Consider the following 17,472-nt stretch of genomic DNA (forward strand, 5'->3'; position numbering starts at 1 on the left):
TGCCCGTAACACCCCACGTTGCCCGTAACCACCCCAGATTGTCTGTAACCACCGCAGGTTGCCCATAACCACCGCAGGTTGCCCATAACCACACCAGGTTGCCCATAACCACACCAGGTTGCCCGTGACCACCCCAGGTTGCCCGTGACCACCCCAGGTTGCCCGTGACCACCCCACATTACCTGTAATCTCAATTTTTATTGTATTTTAGTAACTGCGCTATTCTAATAACTATTTCTAGCTGCGGTTTTGCTCCAGCAAATTGGCACTCCCTTCCTTCTGAGCCCTGCTGTGTGCCCATACTGTGGTTTATGCCCACATAGGGGGTACCGTTTTACTCAGAAGAAGCTGCGTTACAGATTTTGGGGTACGTTTTTCTCCCATTCCTCGTGAAATTAAGAAATTTTTAACTAAACAAACATATTATTAGAAAAATTGGAGTTTTTCATTTTTACTGTCTTATTTTGAATACTTTCCTCTAATACCTGTGGGGTCAAACCGCTCACTGCACCCCAAGATGAATTCTTTCAGGGGTTTACTTTCCTAAATGGGGTGACCTTTGGGGGAGTTCTATTCTGCTGGCACTACAGAGGCGCTGCAAACGCACCTGGCGCTCAGAAACTTCTTCGGAAAAATCTGCACTGAAAATGCTAATTGGCGCTCCTTCCCTTCTGAGCCCGGCTGGGTGCCCATACAGTGGTTTATGCCCACATATGGGGTACCGTTGTACTCAGGAGAACCTGCGTTACAGATTTGGGCATGCAGCTTCTCCCCTGTTCCTAGTGAAATTGACAAATTTCAAACTAAACGAATATATTATTGGAAAAATTCTAGTTTTTAAATTTTACTGTCTTATTTTGAATACTTTCCTCTAATACCTGTGGTGTCAAAATGGTCACCACACCCCAAGATGAATTCTTTGAGGGATGTACTTTCAAAAATGGGGTGACTTTTGGGGGGGGGTTCTATTCTGCTGACACTACAGGGGCGCTGCAAACGCACTTGGCGCTCAGAAACTTCTTCGGAAAAATCTGCACTGAAAATGCTAATTGGCGCTCCTTCCCTTCTGAGCCCGCCTGGGTGCCCATACAGTGGTTTATGCCCACATATGGGGAACAGTTCTACTCAGGAGAACCTGCGTTACAGATTTGGGCATGCAGCTTCTCCCCTGTTCCTAGTGAAATTGAGAAATTTCAAACTAAACGAACATATTATTGGAAAAATTCTAGTTTTTCAATTTTACTGTCTTATTTTGAATACTTTCCTCTAATACCTGTGGGGTCAAAATGGTCACCACACCCCAAGATGAATTCTTTGAGGGGTGTACTTTCCAAAATGGGGTGACTTTTGGGGGGTTCTCTTCTGCGGACACTACAGGGGCGCTGCAAACGCACCTGGCGCTCAGAAACTACTTCAGCAAAATCTGAACTGAAAATGCTTATTGGCGCTCCCTTCCTTCTGAGCCCTCCTGTGTGGCCATACAGTGGTTTATGCCCACATATTGGGTACCGTTGTACTCAGGAGAACCTGCGTTACAAATTTTGGGGTGCGGATTCTCTCATGTTCCTTGTGAAATTGAGAAATTTCAAACTAAACGAACATATTGTTGGAAAAATTCAAGTTTTTCATTTTTACTGTCTAATTTTAAATACTTTCCTCTAATACCTGTGGGGTCAAAATGGTCACCACACTCCAAGATGAATTCTGTGAGGGGTGTACTTTCCAAAATAGGGTGACTTTTGGGGGGTTTCTCTTCTGCGGACACTACAGGGGCTCTGCAAACGGACCTGGCGCTCAGAAACTTCTTCAGCAAAATCTGCATTAAAAAAGCTAATTGGCGCTCCTTTTCTTCTGAGCCCCGCTGTGTGCCCATACAGTGGTTTATGCCCACATATGGGGTACCGTTGTATTCAGGAGAACCTTCTTTACAAATTTTGAGGTACTTTTTTTCTCTTGTTCCTCGTGAAATTGAGAAATTTCAAACTAAACAAACATATTATTGGAAAAATTTGTGTTTTTCATTTTTACTGTCTAATTTTGAATACTTTCCTCTAATGCCTGTGGGGTCAAAATGCTCATCCTACCCAAAGATGAAACCTTTGAGGGGTGTACTTTCGAAAATGGGGTGACTTTTGGGGGGATTCTATTCTGCGGACACTACAGGGGCTCTGCAAATGCACCTGGCGCTCAGAAACTTCTTTAGCAAAATCTGCATTAAAAAAGCTAATTGGCGCTCCTTCCCTTCTGAGCCCGGCTGTGTGCCCATACAGTGGTTTACGCCCACATCTGGGGTACCGTTGTATTCAGGAGAACCTGCGTTACAAATTTTGGCATGCTTTTTTTCTCATGTTCCTTTTGAAAATGAGAAACTTTAATCTAAACGTATATATTATTTGAAAATTTAAATTTTCGTTTTTTTTACGGCCTAATTGTGAATAATTTCCTCCAGCCCCTGTAGGGTTAAAATGCTCATTATACCCCTAGATTAATTCTTTAAGGTGTCTAGTTTCCAAAATGGGGTCACTTATGGGGGTTTCCAGTATACAAGCCTTCTAAATCCATTTAAAAAAAGAACTGGTCCCTAAAAAAAATCAGTTTTGGAAATTTTCACAAAATGTGATAATTTGCTAATAAATTTCTAAGCCCCGTAACACCCTAAAAAAGTAAAACATGTTTCCCAAATTATGCCAGAATAAAGAGGACATATTGGTAATGTGATTTAGTAACTAATTTATGTGCTGTGACTTCCTTTTTTAGAAGCAGAGAATTTCAGAAGTTCATAAAATGCAAAATTTTCAAATTTTTTATGATATTTTGATGTTTTTCACAAAAAATACACAAAGTAGTGACCAAATTTTGCTACTAATATAAAGTGTCATATGTGACGAAAAAACAATCTCAGAATCACTAGCATACGTTAAAGCATCACTGAGCTATAAGCGCAAAAAGTGAAACAGGTCAGATTTTGAAAAATGAGCCTGGTCATTAAGGCCAAAACAGGCTTTAGAGGCAAGGGGTTAAAGGGGAAGTGCGGCGTTTAACATTTATTCACTAAATAACACACATTGTAATGTGTGTTATTTAAGTGAATGGCCCCCTTCCCCGTGTGCCCCCACCCCAGAAGTGTGGTGCATTATGCTCACCGACCCCGGCTGCCATCTTGGGTTGACGACATCATCTTCGGGAGGCCAACCAAACCGCTTCAGCCGTCCCTCATGCCGGCCCCTCTCTGCTGCGTCATCAGCTGCTCAGCCGCGGTTGGCTGAGCATAACTGTGCTCAGCCAATCGCGGCTGAGAAGCTGATGACGCGGCAGAGTGGGGCCAGCATGAGGGACGGCTGGAGTGCTCCGAAGATGACGTCATCAACCCAAGATGGCGGCCGGGGTCGACAGCAATTCAGTAAGTATAATGCACCACACTTCCGGGGTAGGGGGAACATGGGGAAGGGGGTCATTCACTTAAATAACACACATTACAAAGTTGTATAACTTTGTAATGTGTGTTGTTTAGTGAATAAATGTTAAATGCCGCACTACCCCTTTAAAGGGGTACTCCTGTGTTGATTAAAAAAAACAATCAATCAATCATAAACATAGTTTTCACACTTACCATCCCTCCAGAGTCTGTCTCCGTTTGAATTTCCCACTGTTTGCAGGTCCCTGAAGCTCCAGTTTGTGTCTTCATTTTTCTTCACTTCCTGGTTTGGGCTTTCCCATGATGCACTTTGTCTCATGTGATGTCTAACTGACTCTGTAAAACTGTTATATGGTTTACATCTTGCTCAGCCAATCAGAGCTGAGCAACCTGAGTCATCTGACAAAGGGAGGCTGGCCTAACAGGGCTTAGACCGCCTCCCTCTTAATGATGTCATTGTCACAAAATGGCTGCCTAAGAAAAGCCTGGGGTCAACAGTTATTAGGTAAGAATGAGTTTACTTCACTTCCTGGTGGGGGTTGAGGGGGTAAGAGATAGGGAAGAGGGGCAGATAGGTCATTAAAGCATTTTACAAAGCTATATAACTTTGTAATGTGTTTCAATTACTGGGAAAAAGTTTTTCACTTGAGTACCCCTTTAACGTGAATGTACTGATGGTACATTGGCGTTAAAGTACTATAAGGAACATATGTGAAGGTGATGAAATGTGATCCTTCTTGCATATTGGACTAAGCTTCTTTTCACTGATGTTTTTTTGTTCTTTTCTTTTTACTGATGGTACATTCACTTTAAAATGATATTTTCAGCCCGCTAACTCCTATGGATTAAAAAAAAAGACTTGTGCATTGAGCTTGCTGGGAGTCATACAGTTGCATGTGCAATTATACTGTACTGACCAGCATGGACTGTGTCTCTTAATGCTGGATCTGAAGCTTGGGGGGAGCTGATCTTTGGAGGTATACTTTAAAGCTATGTTTCCCACACAGTATTTTTGCCACCAAAACCAGGAGTGGATTAAAAACACAAAAGGGCTATGTTCACACACTGGTAAAATTGAGTGGATGGCTGCCATTTAATGGAAAATAATTATAGTTATTTTAAAACAATGGCCACTGTATTTTTATTTGCCATTAAAAGATGGCCATCCACTTAATTTCAACTGTGCTTTCTGTGTTTTCAATCCACTCCTGGTTTTGGTTGCAAAAATACTATGTGGGAACATAGCCTAATGGGTTCACCTACTTTCTAAAGAGCCTTTTATGACTTCACAGAATACTCCAGCCAATGAATTTGCACAAGGCCATTGCATAATGACAATCAGAATCCGACTCCAGTGACACAATTTTCTGCTTGAGTCAATGGGCGTAAATGTGTGTCACTCATACAGCGATCAGGACATCCTGTGTTGTAAGATGCTATTACGCACACTGTTCCACACAGGATCTTCATCAGCAGGACAAACTCCGAACCTAGTTACTGAGGATGATGAGCCTGATTCTTTCACACAGGTATTATTATCCCAGCTCTATAATCATACAGCCAGCAGGCAGCGATGGCCCAGAATGAACCTGCTCAGGTGATGTTCTGCTAAGGCATCATGGGATAGGCAGCAAAACACAGAAGAAGGGATCTAAAATTCATGATAGAATCTGATCAGAAGCAGAGAGGTTGCTGGATTGTAAGTCAGTATAGTGTAAGGATAGGGATGTGCAACCAGCAGTAGTTATGTATAGTAACTATCCACAACATATGACTACTGAAAATACTTAGATGAGTTGTATTGTTTGAACAATCACATCATTGATAATTAAAGGGGTACTCCAGCGTGGGAGCAGTTTTTCGCTGGGATTCCAGCGGCGGGTCCCGCATCGCGGAGCTCCGGTGCCCGGTTCCGGGTGTCTGACGCGGGCCTGAGTCGTGACGTCTAAGGTCCGCTTAGCCACTCAGTGAAGGAGGCGGGATCCGTTTCAAGTCCAATCAGATCCCGCCTCCTTCACTGAGTGGCTGAGCGGACCTGAGACGTCACGTCTTGGGCCCGTGTCAGACACCCAGCAGCGGTCAGGAACCGGGCACCGGAGCGCCGGAATGCGGGACCCGTCGCTGGAACCAGGGAGGTGAGTGGACGTCTTTTCCCTCGGCCACCTCCTCCCCGGTCCCAGCACAAAAGTGCCCCCCAGCTGGAGTACCCCTTTAACTCATTTTATGGTGCGTTTACACAGATAGATTTATCTGACAGATTTTTAAGCCAAAGCCAGGATCAGACTATAAACAGGAAACATGTCATAAAGGAAAGACTGAGATTTTTCCCCTTTTCAAATTCATTCCTGGCTTTGGCTTCCAAAATCTGCCAGATAAATCTGTCTGTGTAAACGCACCATTACACTGTCCAGCTACAAAGAACCCAGCTGTAGTTTGAAGGAAAACCTGGCAGTAAGTGTTTGATTTCATTGCTGCACCAGTAAAGTGTCCCTTTGTAATAGCGCTACAAAAACATGGCCACTTTTCCCCTCTCTTATCTCCAGTCTGGGTGGGTTTTCAAACTCAGTTCCATTATAGTAAATAGAGCTTAATTGCAAACCACAACTGAACTAGAGACAACAGGGGGAAAAGTGGCCATGTTTTTGTAGCGATGGATAACCCCTTTAATCTAGTGAGTTGTCTTGTGAGATGCAGGACTGGCAAGGTCCCCCAGAATGTGGGATGCTTTATGTAACTGCTCTCTATTCTGGCTAAAAGTTAAAGATGAGGGGGAAGATTTATCAAAGGGTGTAAAATATAGACTGGTGCAAACTACCCACAGCAACCAATCACTGCTCAGCTTTAGGCAGTGCTGAAAGGAAAGCTGAGCTGTGATTGGTTGCTGTGGGCAGTTTGCACCAGTCTAAATTTTACACACTTTGATAAATCTCCCCCGAGGTTCCTAAAATAGGACCCCCCCCCCTCCCATTGAGTTGTGAACTGTATGAAAATAAGTTGTCTAAAGAGTACATCCCTATGTTCATTAGGATGCACCACAATATCACCACACAAGACCATTAGCTGTTCCTAAAAATTAAGGACAGGTGTTTATTTGTGCTGCATTGTTCCCAGACCCCTACTGAACATGATACAGCCACAGCACAGAAAATAGGATTGCATTGTAGTACACTGCATAGCAGGTGCTAGGGAGCAGTGATTTGCAGAAAAAAAAACAGTAAAAGGTCCTTCTGTGGTGGTCCACCGGGTAATGTTAATACTTGTGGTTGTGACAGCTCAGCTAGAGATGTAAGTGTTGTGACACCAGTGCTCGTCCAGCACACAGGTATGATGGTAGTACCTGCTTTGTGTTGTGGCTGGATGTAATCCCCAAATGGTCGGTCAACTGCCGAGTTGTGATGGGTCACTTGGGCTCTAGTCACGGTAGTTCTGAGTGGCAATTGACCCACCCGGACTATTGGTACCCGCACCCACAGAAAGAGGAAAAATAACTCAAGGTGTGCGGTTTGTGTGTATGGGAAAAGATGACAGAGTTCCAGTAATATAAAAATAGAATGGCTTTACTGTGCAGTCTTTCAGTAGTACAATACAATTTGGTAAAATTGATAGATCTTCACACAGACTTTAGTGCTTAACTTGTTTGTGCTTGAGGATGTGCCTGAACAAGTTGAAGAGTTGAGAGTAGAGTAGAGAAGAGTTTGCTGAGGGAGTCCTAACCCAATGTAGCTATGTACTCTGCTGAAACTTTAGAGAATACTAGTAGAGTGAGAAGTTACTTGTACCTGTGTATAGACGTTGGTCTGACCACCTTGTGCCCTACAGTGTTGAGTGTCCCGTCCTAATAGGGTGAAACAAGCCCCAGTCTTGGTGATCTGGGTGAAGCTAAGCTCCCAGGGGTGTCCCAGTTACCTGCACTGCGAGATAGAATACATAGACCTTCCTTGGTAGCTTTGTCCTATCTAGGCTATTTCCTCTTGTGTCTCAGGATACTGCCCTGCACTGCACTGGTTCACAGTGTGGGTCAGAATGTTCCTAGAATTTTCTCCCTTTTTAGTGTTTAACACTGCATAGTAGATAAAGTATAAGTAGTTAACGAACTGGTTGTCTCTAGCTGCATCTGGATACTTTGGGGTCCAAAACTCAACTCAACTCAACTGACTTTGGTCCCGGACAAGGCTCCTGGCAGAAGCCAGGCCCTGACTTGGCTACAGCAGGGATTCTACTCTGTGTCCTTCTCCCACGAGAATCCACCTAGAACTGAACTTACTTCCTCCACCAAGTAACTAACTTTTTACAGGGAGCTAAGTAATCTACGCTGTGAGTGGTGGGGATGAGTGTGCAGAAGAAAGGTAATAGGCTGAGAAAGAGCACCTCCTATAGGACAGCATGGAACACATGGTACATAGAAAACATTAACACATTAGGACCTTCAGCTGTGCTTGACATAGAAATACATAATACTGACATCTAGTGGTGAAACCTTAAAAATACCTTCATCACCACTTAACCTGGAGTGAGAAGCTTTTTGAGGGGTGCAAAGGAGAAACAAAAAGCACCCATGGTGGGACACCACATTTCATTTTAAGACTCATGCTGTCCCTGCAGACAGATCCCTATTTATTAGGATTTGCATATCCTTGCAGTATGCCTTTGTCCTTCCTGTAGTGCGAAAATCACTCCTAGTTTTGTGTAGGAGAGGACTGTATTGCACAAATGCAACTTTATAATGGTTACATGAACTCAGTTTATTTAATTGCTTGTGAATAGTCCGAATAATGACTATACTATTTATGTCACTTTTGCATGGTGAGCACTTACATAGTACAACTGCTAATTTATGCCATTATACTCTCCTCGAGAGGTCCCGCCACTGCAATCAGATATTCTACTACGATAAGTCTATATAGGAAATGAAGTGGTATTATACTCACAACAAAGAACAGAGCCTCAGCAATGCCTGGAGACTTTGCATGTGTTCTTTTAAGTCATTTACGCTTTGCTATTTCTTGTTCTATGCCCATTTTGCTTGTGCAGATCAAGCAGGGACACACAGACTGTGGCTGTGCTGATGTTTCTATTGGTTTGCTGAGTCAGGGTTTATTAAGGACAGAGCAGTAAGATCCCCATGTCTTTTATTTCACTGGGCAATGGATAAATGTAATGTATAAAACAGGTATAAATGATCACCTATGGCTAATGGCATAGGGAGTGGCTTTTTTGTGAATTCTCATAACGTACGGTATACATGCACTGGCAGCATTGGCTATTACAGATTTAAAATAGCCTTAAACTAAAATAATGTCTCATAACTCTGCCTCGCCTATGCTTTACACTACAGCTTCTCTTGTTAAGACTGGCCATAAGGTGTTAAGGTATATTCACATTTCGGAATCGGCAAAGAATTTCAAGCGGAGTTCACGCTGCTGACTCCAGTTAAGATTTTACCTGTCCCATTGATTAAATTGGATTTCTCAAGCACAATCCACCATCCACCCAAAGAATTGACATGTTACACTATGGACTGGTGGAATTTTAAGCAGAGTCCCCTACACAAACTCCGCTTGAAATTCCACGCCAATTTAGTAGAGAGAATATATTCTAAGGGTCAAACAGGGTGATGGAGGTTCACGCCAACTCAGCTCTCTCCCTGGAAGTGAAGTGCCAAGAGACAAGGCTGGTTTTAGGCCATATTAATATATAACATATATAATATTGTGGATTTGCAGGGTAGATTACATACTGCAAATCTGCAGCCACATAGATGGGGGTCTTCAAACAGAACCAAATGCACAAACATATAAGCAAGCAACAGATTGTAAAATTCAAAGCATGCTCACCATGTTGTGGAAAATCCACAGTATTAGTAAATCATAATTTGTAATCCACTGTGAAACTGCAGCACAATCCTGCCAGGATATGCCATCCATTTGTGATTGGTATGGGAATTCTTCCTTAGTCATCTATATCTCACCAAAAATGAACTCTTATTTTATATCAGTGAGCACAGTGCTCCACCTACTGGAGAAACAGAATATGAGAAACGGTGATCCATGTACAGTGAAACCTTGGATTACAAGCATAATTCGCTAGGGAAAGTGCTTGTAATTCAAATCACTCGTACAGAAAATTTGTTTTACAAACCCAAAAAGAAGGTACATAAGGTGTTCTGTTTAAATAAAGCAGAATAGGAGCAAAAAAGAATATTCCGCTCAGGCTACCGTTCACACTATTTATTGGTCCATAACGATAACGCGTTTCTAAGCTGTTTTAGTCCTGTGATTTGAGGAAGAAGCTTTCACGGCTTTCAAATACGTTATCGTTATGGACCAATAAATAGAGTGTGAACGGTAGCCTGTGCGGAATATCCTTTTTTGCTCCTATTCTGCTATTCCTTCCGAACCCCAGAGTGGTGGACGGTCTTGTGAAGTCCAAGTGTGTGTTTTCAAGGTTGTTGTGGCCCATACACAACCTTGTCAGGTGAGCAGGTCCTTTTGTGAGGATTGTTGTGACCCTTTCCAGAGTTTTATTACCCGATGAGGCGCTCGGCCCTTTCTTTTTTGGTTTCTTTGCATTCTGTTCAAATAAAGAACACTGCATCAGTATTAATCCGTTAACTCTCCCCTACACACAACTCCTCAGACGGCTGCAAACTTGCTGGTGCTAGGGTTGCTGTTACAAGAGCTGGCTGCCTGGAGCAGCTATGGGTGATGGTTTTAATTCAGGGGTCAGAGGGAAGCAGTGGTGACGGTAAGGGAAACTTTTCCAGGGCCACTTGGGCTTTGACAGTGAGGGGTGTGGCTTCTTGTGGGTGTGGTTTGTGGGGTGTGGCCTATTGCAGGTGTGGTTTGCGGAGGTGTGGCTTGTCATCAGTGTTATTCTATCTGAATTCTCCCTCTGTATTGTCCTCAATGGGAGCATAGTATATACCCTAGTATCAGGCTCCCAGCATATTACAGACAGACCTCAGTATCAGGCCCCCGGAATATTACAGACTCCAGTATCAGCCACCAGCATATTATAGCCCCCACTATCAGGCTCCCAGCACATTACAGACCCAATATCAAGTCTCCAGCATATTACACACCCCAGTATTAGGCCCCCAACATATTACAGACCCCAGTATCAGCCCCCTAGTATACAACACACCCCAGTATCAGCCACCAGCATATTATAACCCCCACCATCAGGCTCCCAGCATATTACAGACCCAATATCAAGTCTCCAGCATATTACACACCCCAGTATCAGGCCCCCAACATATTACAGACCCCACTATCAGCCCCATAGTAAATTACACACCCCAGTATCAGCCACCAGCATATTACAACCCCCACTTTCAGGCCCCCAGCATGTTACAGCCCCAGTATTAATGCTTGAGAAAGGCGGTGGAGACCGCAGAAACGTTGCATCAGACTCACTTTTGCCGTGTTGCACCTGTTATTTTGTTAACTTTGAAAATGGAATAAATCACTTTGTTTGATCTACAAGACGTGCTGTGGGAAATTCCTTGATATAACTAAGTGGTTCCTGGTCACAGCCGTCCCTGCTGGCACTCGGACTCCACAAACTGGTATAGTGCTACCTGTATACTGTGTTATCTATCAAACTTGAAAATGGTGGCAGACGGCCGCCGAAACGTCACGTCTCACGATTGTTGTATATGATGAAACATTTATGAAATAGACACCAGTTTGAAGTTTTTTCACAAATCCGGGAGTTCTGTGGATTTTCCTTTGCATATCTATCTATCTATTGATCTACGTAGATAGATAAGATAAATTGATAGATAGATAGATAGATAGATAGATACTGTGTTTACTATGCAAGGCCCCGTTCACACAGAGCAAGAACAGCGGAATTCCGTCAGCCTCCGTGTCCTAATGACACTCTATGGGAGGCGCGCACGCTGCATCTCTCGCTGCTGAAGAATGAACAGAGGAGGGGAGAGGAGCCGTGCGTGCCTCCCATAGAGTGTCATTATGACACGTAGGCTGGCGGCATTCCGCGGCTGACAATTCCGCCATGGAATTCCGCCTTACTTGCTCTGTGTGAATGGGGCCCAAAGCAGAAGCAAATCGAGCCAGTGGTTGGCAGATACTACAAGACAGGAGCAGGTACCTGGCAGTTGGTTCTGAGATGCAATGCATGCTGGGAGATGTTGTTTTCCAGCCAGGTGTCATGAAATAAAACTGGGATCATTTGTAAAAGTTTGAATCTGTGGCTAGAAGCAGTTTAGACAATCGGTAGAGGTGCCAGGTGAGTGCACCTACAGTATATGCTTTATGTGCATTTTATTTTTTTGAGATCGCTGGAGTCCCCCTGTAAATATGTTTTCATCTCTGCTGCTTATCCCATCCACCTCCTATTTCTCTTTTCACCAATGTAAGTAGGTCAAATTAATCAACCTCTTGCTATTAAAAAAAGTGCTGGGTACCAATAGTATTTAAATGTAGATAATTGTGGTGCGCGCTGACTTTCCGCAGTTTTCATAATTCCCTTATGCCAGTTTTAAACCAGGGACAAATTGATGTCTCATTTTATTTTATGTAATATGACCTTCATGTTTCTTCACTGTACTATTGATGTATGGAAAGTATTTTATTATTAGTTGTAGAGTAATCAAACATTATCTTTCATGTAGCTTCACTGATGTATAGACTGCACTTGGTCATCCCCTTCAGCTGACATGGTGGCATTACTTTCTACAGCTTCATCTCCATCCTTCGGTGATGAGCTGATGGAGGGCAACGACCGTCATCTTTGATTTGGACCTTATCTGTCCGCTCTCTGAAATATACACAGGAATCATTCACGTTACAGATAAGTGAGAGTGGTAAAGGCACGGATGATGTCAACCAAAAGATAGTTTGCCGGCTAACGTTTAACAGATGTTGTACGCTGTAGAAGCAGTAGAAGAGGATCTAGACTTGTATGGGGTTGTTGTTTGTATCCACGTTAACTTGTGCTCATATTCATATATAAGAATATAAAGACTTGGGGCATATATATCATTCTTTTTGCGCTACTAGGCTAGGTTCACATTTTGTAAAAACAAAGGCCATGTTTCATAACAACGACCATTGTGCAAACAACAGCTGTTATATCACAAATAATGGCCATTGGTTGCACAACTACAACAATTGTTATGATATACGGCCATTGTTTTTACATGGTGTGAACATAGTCTTATTCTGTATTTTTGGTTTTGCTCAGGACATAACATTTTGGCATAATTTATGAAGCAGTTTTTGCTATTTTTGAGCATTTTACGACCATTTTTGAAATGTTTCGCTCCTAGGGCACGTTAGGGGCATGGTTTAAATTGGCTACTTTTTTAGCCAGATTTATTATGTGCAATTTTTTATTTTGGCAAAAAAAAAATATTGCGCAGCAGTACTCCAGTCAGACCATAGCGCCATTTTTTTTAACAAAAAAAAAACCCCTACAAAATTGACCAATATAAATCAAGGCTTGTGCTCCTAATGATAATTCTAGCACATGGACCGGAGATTTGTGTGCAGCACAGATATATTGTGCAAGGGCAAAAATTACACTCAGGATACAAACCCCCTTGAACTTGTGTCTAGCCTTCTCTACTGCTGCTTAATACTAAAACACATGAAGTGGCTGAATAATTCTGAGACTGCAGTAATCATAAAGTGGCATTATAAGGCTGCCTTCACACTGCCTCTTTTTTTGTCTAAAACGCCAATAAAAATGTCATGGCAGTTTTTTTTGCAAAAACGCCAGCAGCCAGATGTTAGCTGGGATTCAATGGAAGTTCATGATCTGCCTTGCACACATGGCGTTTTTCAGGCGGTGGCGTTTTTCTCTCCTTTCTGGCGTCTTTCAGGCTCTGTGGCAGTTTTTCCAAATCGCAACATGCTGAGGGGTAGGCGTTTTTCAAAAACTGTGAAGTTTTTTCAATCATAGACTTCAACAGGATTGTTCTAGTTGTCTCAAAAACGCTATTGCTGTGCGTATTGCGTTTTTTTTTTTTCCTGCCATTTTTGCCTTTTTTGTGGTCCAGCAGCTAGGTCATGTGATGGCAAAGGAAAAAAAAGTTCAGCACACAAAAACGCCTAAACCACAAAGAAGATTATTCACACATAAAGTCAAAAACTCTAGAATTAATGCCAGAAAACCAAGCATGCACCACATTGGAATTTTTTGTGGCATAAAAAACGCCACAAAAAAACCTTTGTATGAGAGCACCCTTACTGTTTTTTGGCTCTATGTGGGAAAAGTATGACACTAAACAACTACTGTTTATTTCTAAACAAATTATAAATATATTAGGGAGTTCTTAGGCCCCGTTCCCACTGAGCAAAGGTAGCGGAATTCCTCAACGGAATTGTCCACCGCGGAATCCCGTTAGCCTCCCGCTCATAATGGGAGTCTATGGGAGGCGCGCGCTCCTGCTCTGTACGCGCTGAAGAATGAACATGTTCATTCTTCAGCGCGTACAGAGCAGGAGCGCGCACCTCCCATAGACTCCCATTATGAGCGGGAGGCTAATGGCATTCCGCGGCGGACAATTCCGTCGAGGAATTCCGCTACCTTTGCTCAGTGGGAACGGGGCCTTACACATTGCAGTTTTGTGGTGCAGTGTTGAACCAAAACCAGGTGTGGCTCATACACTTTTACCGTTCTGGTGTGGAATGGATTCAAATAAGATTAAAAACAATATAGAAATTTGTCGGTTCTTTATATTATCTTATCCATTATGCCCTAAAAGTGCCCTGTGTAAGATCAACCTTACTGAAGCACCATATGTATTACATGTATACAGAAAATAATAAATAGGAGTGTTATAGCATTGGCGGGGCACTGCGTAGGACCATCAAGGCAATTTTTACACACTTATTATGGCAAGGTAAAATTGGTCTTTAATGACCAACCAGACTTTGTTTTTTCCTTCTTGCCCTCTGCCATATATTTTTCACTTTTCCATCTACAGAGGCATATGAGGCTACCAATTTCACGTAAAAGTACGGTGTGGAACACTGCCTTTACTGCTATGGTATACGCTCCGGCCGGGATCCCATACGGCGCCACAAGGAACTGACATGTCAGTTTTCCCCCGGCTGCAATTCAGTGAATTTCGGCCACAGAAAGACCTGTCAGTTCACACAATGAAGAGAGCGGCTCCGTCCGCTTGCTTCATTGTGTGCTGTGTGAAGTTCTGATGCAACGCGCCCCCATCAGAACACTGTGGCCGGAAAGATCATCCGGCCGGTACTTAAAGAGGATGTAACACCAGGTACATCCTCTTTAATCTGACACAGGGATAGAACAGCGCCGTCACGGGGAAGCCGGTGCCGCGGTGCCGGGACCCGTGGATAGAACGGCACAGTACATGGGAACCGGGCCACAGATCAAAAAACGGACCGCGGCACCGGCTTCCCCGTGACGGTGCTGTTCTATCCCTGTGTCAGATTAAAGAGGATGTACCTGGTGGTACATCCTCTTTAAGTACCGGCCGGAATGATCTTTGCAGAGACCGTCCGTTCCTTTACCCGGCCGGGTTACGGAACGGCCGGTCATATACGTAGTGGGAACATAGCCTTATACTGTATATTTGAATATTATACATAGCTTCATTTGTCAATAGAAAATAGGGCCTAATATACCCCTTATGACCAACAGGTGACAGCACAACCATACTCTTTTTGTGAGTGTTTTTTTCCCTTATACGGCAATATTATTATAATTTTACCTATTTTCAAAGCAGAGTAGACATTCATTTCCATAGGTATATCCATCTGTGCCGCAGACTGGATTATTCTCATGTGGACATGGAGTGTCCTCCTCATACCTGGAACACAAAGGCTGAACAGGTGTTTCTACAAGGAACTATATGTCACTGTCTATAGCATTTTGGTATGTGACAACCATTGCAGGGGAATCAAAGTTTTTATCATCTTTCCAGCCTTGCTTTATTTAATGCATCCACAATAAAAAAAAAATCTAAAAATCTAGTTGTGTCCACAGCACCTAACATATGTGTCTCCGTAGGCTACAAACTCTATCTGGCCTGATCCTATCCCTTATTTTTTGTTGACGTGAATTTTTTGATAGCAGTTAGTTGCAGAAAGATGGAATGGAGTGACATAAGCAGAATCGGGCAACACAGGTCTGAATATAGTTCTGCACAAAACTATTCTAACTCTATAATAATCTTACCTCTCTTGTCTTCTTCACATTAGGAGCTGCTAAGGCAATACCTATGAATAAAAGATCATATCAGTCAGTGTGCTGCCTGGTGTGTATGGTGCATTCACTAAGCTACATATGCTGATAATAAGTTGTCACTTTAAGCTGGTTCTACAAAGTAGTGGTAATATGCAAAGTAGCTCTTCCCCAAACGTAAAGCATCTTGCTCTCTATTGCCACCTATTGGAGGTGGCATCCCCAAGAATCACTGTTTGGCTCCTTTAAAAGTCTTACAACATGACAGGGGATTTAAAGGGTTTTCTAAACAGGGAAGGTTTAAAAAAAAAAAAAAAGTAATACATCAGGTGCAGTGAAAATAAAAAAAGATTTCATACTCACCTTCCCTGGTACTCCGCCACTTCTGTTCTGGCAGTGCCTGGTCCCCTCTGCTGTTCTCTTCATCCTAGTTCCTATGATGTTTGTCCCAGCAGAAAATTCCTCCTGGAACTGTCATTGGCATGAGTGGGCATTACCTGTCTGAATGAAATGTCACAAGAACCAAGAAGAGAAGGACAGTAATGGGGACCTGGTGATGTCAGAATGGCAGTAGTGTGGCATCTGGGAAAGTGAGTATTACGCCTAATTTATTTTCACTGCACCATATCATCAATTATTATGGACATCCCTTTATTTGGTGCCTTGCAATATTTTATTTTCCCTATGTAATGAGCACCTTGGATTACTGCAGCCTATTTACGTTCTTCAAAAAGTACGCATGATGGAAATACTACGGGACCTTCGTGGAATTACAATGCAGGTTGCGAGCATTTCCATTATGTCTGGTGGGTTACCAACTATATCCAAACTTCCAGATTAGAAGTGGACGCTGCCACTGGTCTGGCAGCGTCTGTGCTGACAGATACCCTTTTAAACATCTGGACTGCAATGCAATGTGAAATGAATCCCCCTCAACCATGTGATATAATACTGGCTATAATACTGGTGTCTTCTTAAAAAGGTGCCACACCAGGGCTTGCGTACCACTGCTACTTCTGCAACCTGTATAGCTGTAACTGGGTAAATTCCTCTCCCCCCTGTATTTGATAAATATTACATTCACTTAGGTTTAGGCTATGTTCACACTACGTAAAATAACAGCCGTTGTCCGCGCCGTAAAACTACGGCCGTTGTTTTGAGGTTCCCTATAATGACTGCAATGCAATGTAACTACGGCCGTTGAATTCACACTACGTATCAGATAACGGCTGTTGTTTATACGGCCCCGTGAAAAATGAACATGTCAATTATTTCCAGCTGGTAATACTGCAACAACGGCCGTGGATTTCAATGCGGCCACGAACGTAAAACTTATATCTGCCGAATTAAACTTGATTTTGATGTAAAAAATTTTCTGAGTGGTTTCTCAGGCTGGGCGCAGTATTTAAAGTAAATGACCTGTTTCATCCCGTTTATAATCATGCTAGGAATCAAAATTTCACTAACCCGTACAATAGTAATTCTACGGCCACTGTTTTGGCCTCATTTTGGCCCGTTATTTTACGTAGTGTGAACATAGCCTTAGAATGTATGAATGTATACAGCAGCTCTTACCTGAGACCAGGCTGAAGATGAAAGCTTTCAGCAGGATGGAATACATAATGCTTCAGCACTACAGTCACCCTGCCCCAGTTATCTTGTATATGTACATGTCTCTTATCTATAGCAGAAGTGTAGGCTATCCTCATCTAAGAGATTTATTACTGTGAAATTAACCTGATGTGATAAATCATGTCTAGCCATGTCTAGTCATAATAGATTATCTGATATTGCAAATTTCAGTGGAAAAGAAAATCAAGAATATCAGATAAAATCTAATATAGCATTACACGTCATCAAAAATGTTT

At 42.7% G+C, this 17,472-nt stretch overlaps 1 protein-coding gene across 1 annotated transcript; it reads right to left on the reverse strand.

The window, feature by feature from the left end:
- Nucleotides 1–11,991: 11,991 nt before the first annotated feature.
- On the reverse strand, nucleotides 11,992–17,255 carry LOC138788182 (trypsin inhibitor ClTI-1-like). Its single transcript, XM_069965815.1, has 4 exons — nucleotides 17,180–17,255; nucleotides 15,599–15,639; nucleotides 15,132–15,244; nucleotides 11,992–12,199 (listed from the first exon to the last, which is right to left on the reverse strand). Exons 1-4 carry the CDS (start codon nucleotides 17,223–17,225, stop codon nucleotides 12,115–12,117), a joined length of 285 nt encoding a protein of 94 aa, XP_069821916.1. The 5' UTR covers nucleotides 17,226–17,255; the 3' UTR covers nucleotides 11,992–12,114.
- Nucleotides 17,256–17,472: the final 217 nt, after the last annotated feature.

The sequence above is a fragment of the Dendropsophus ebraccatus genome, chromosome 4 (assembly GCF_027789765.1).
Source record: "Dendropsophus ebraccatus isolate aDenEbr1 chromosome 4, aDenEbr1.pat, whole genome shotgun sequence".
Lineage (NCBI taxonomy): Eukaryota > Metazoa > Chordata > Amphibia > Anura > Hylidae > Dendropsophus > Dendropsophus ebraccatus.

Excerpts from the sequence above, each read along its gene's own strand:
- LOC138788182 (XM_069965815.1), bottom strand. The coding sequence starts at position 17,225 with ATGTATTCCATCCTGCTGAAAGCTTTCATCTTCAGCCTGGTCTCAG. Across the intron at positions 15,640-17,179 it reads CATCTTCAGCCTGGTCTCAG|GTATTGCCTTAGCAGCTCCT; the intron begins GTAAGAGCTGCT and ends TTTTATTCATAG. Across the intron at positions 15,245-15,598 it reads ATGTGAAGAAGACAAGAGAG|CCTTTGTGTTCCAGGTATGA; the intron begins GTAAGATTATTA and ends ACACCTGTTCAG.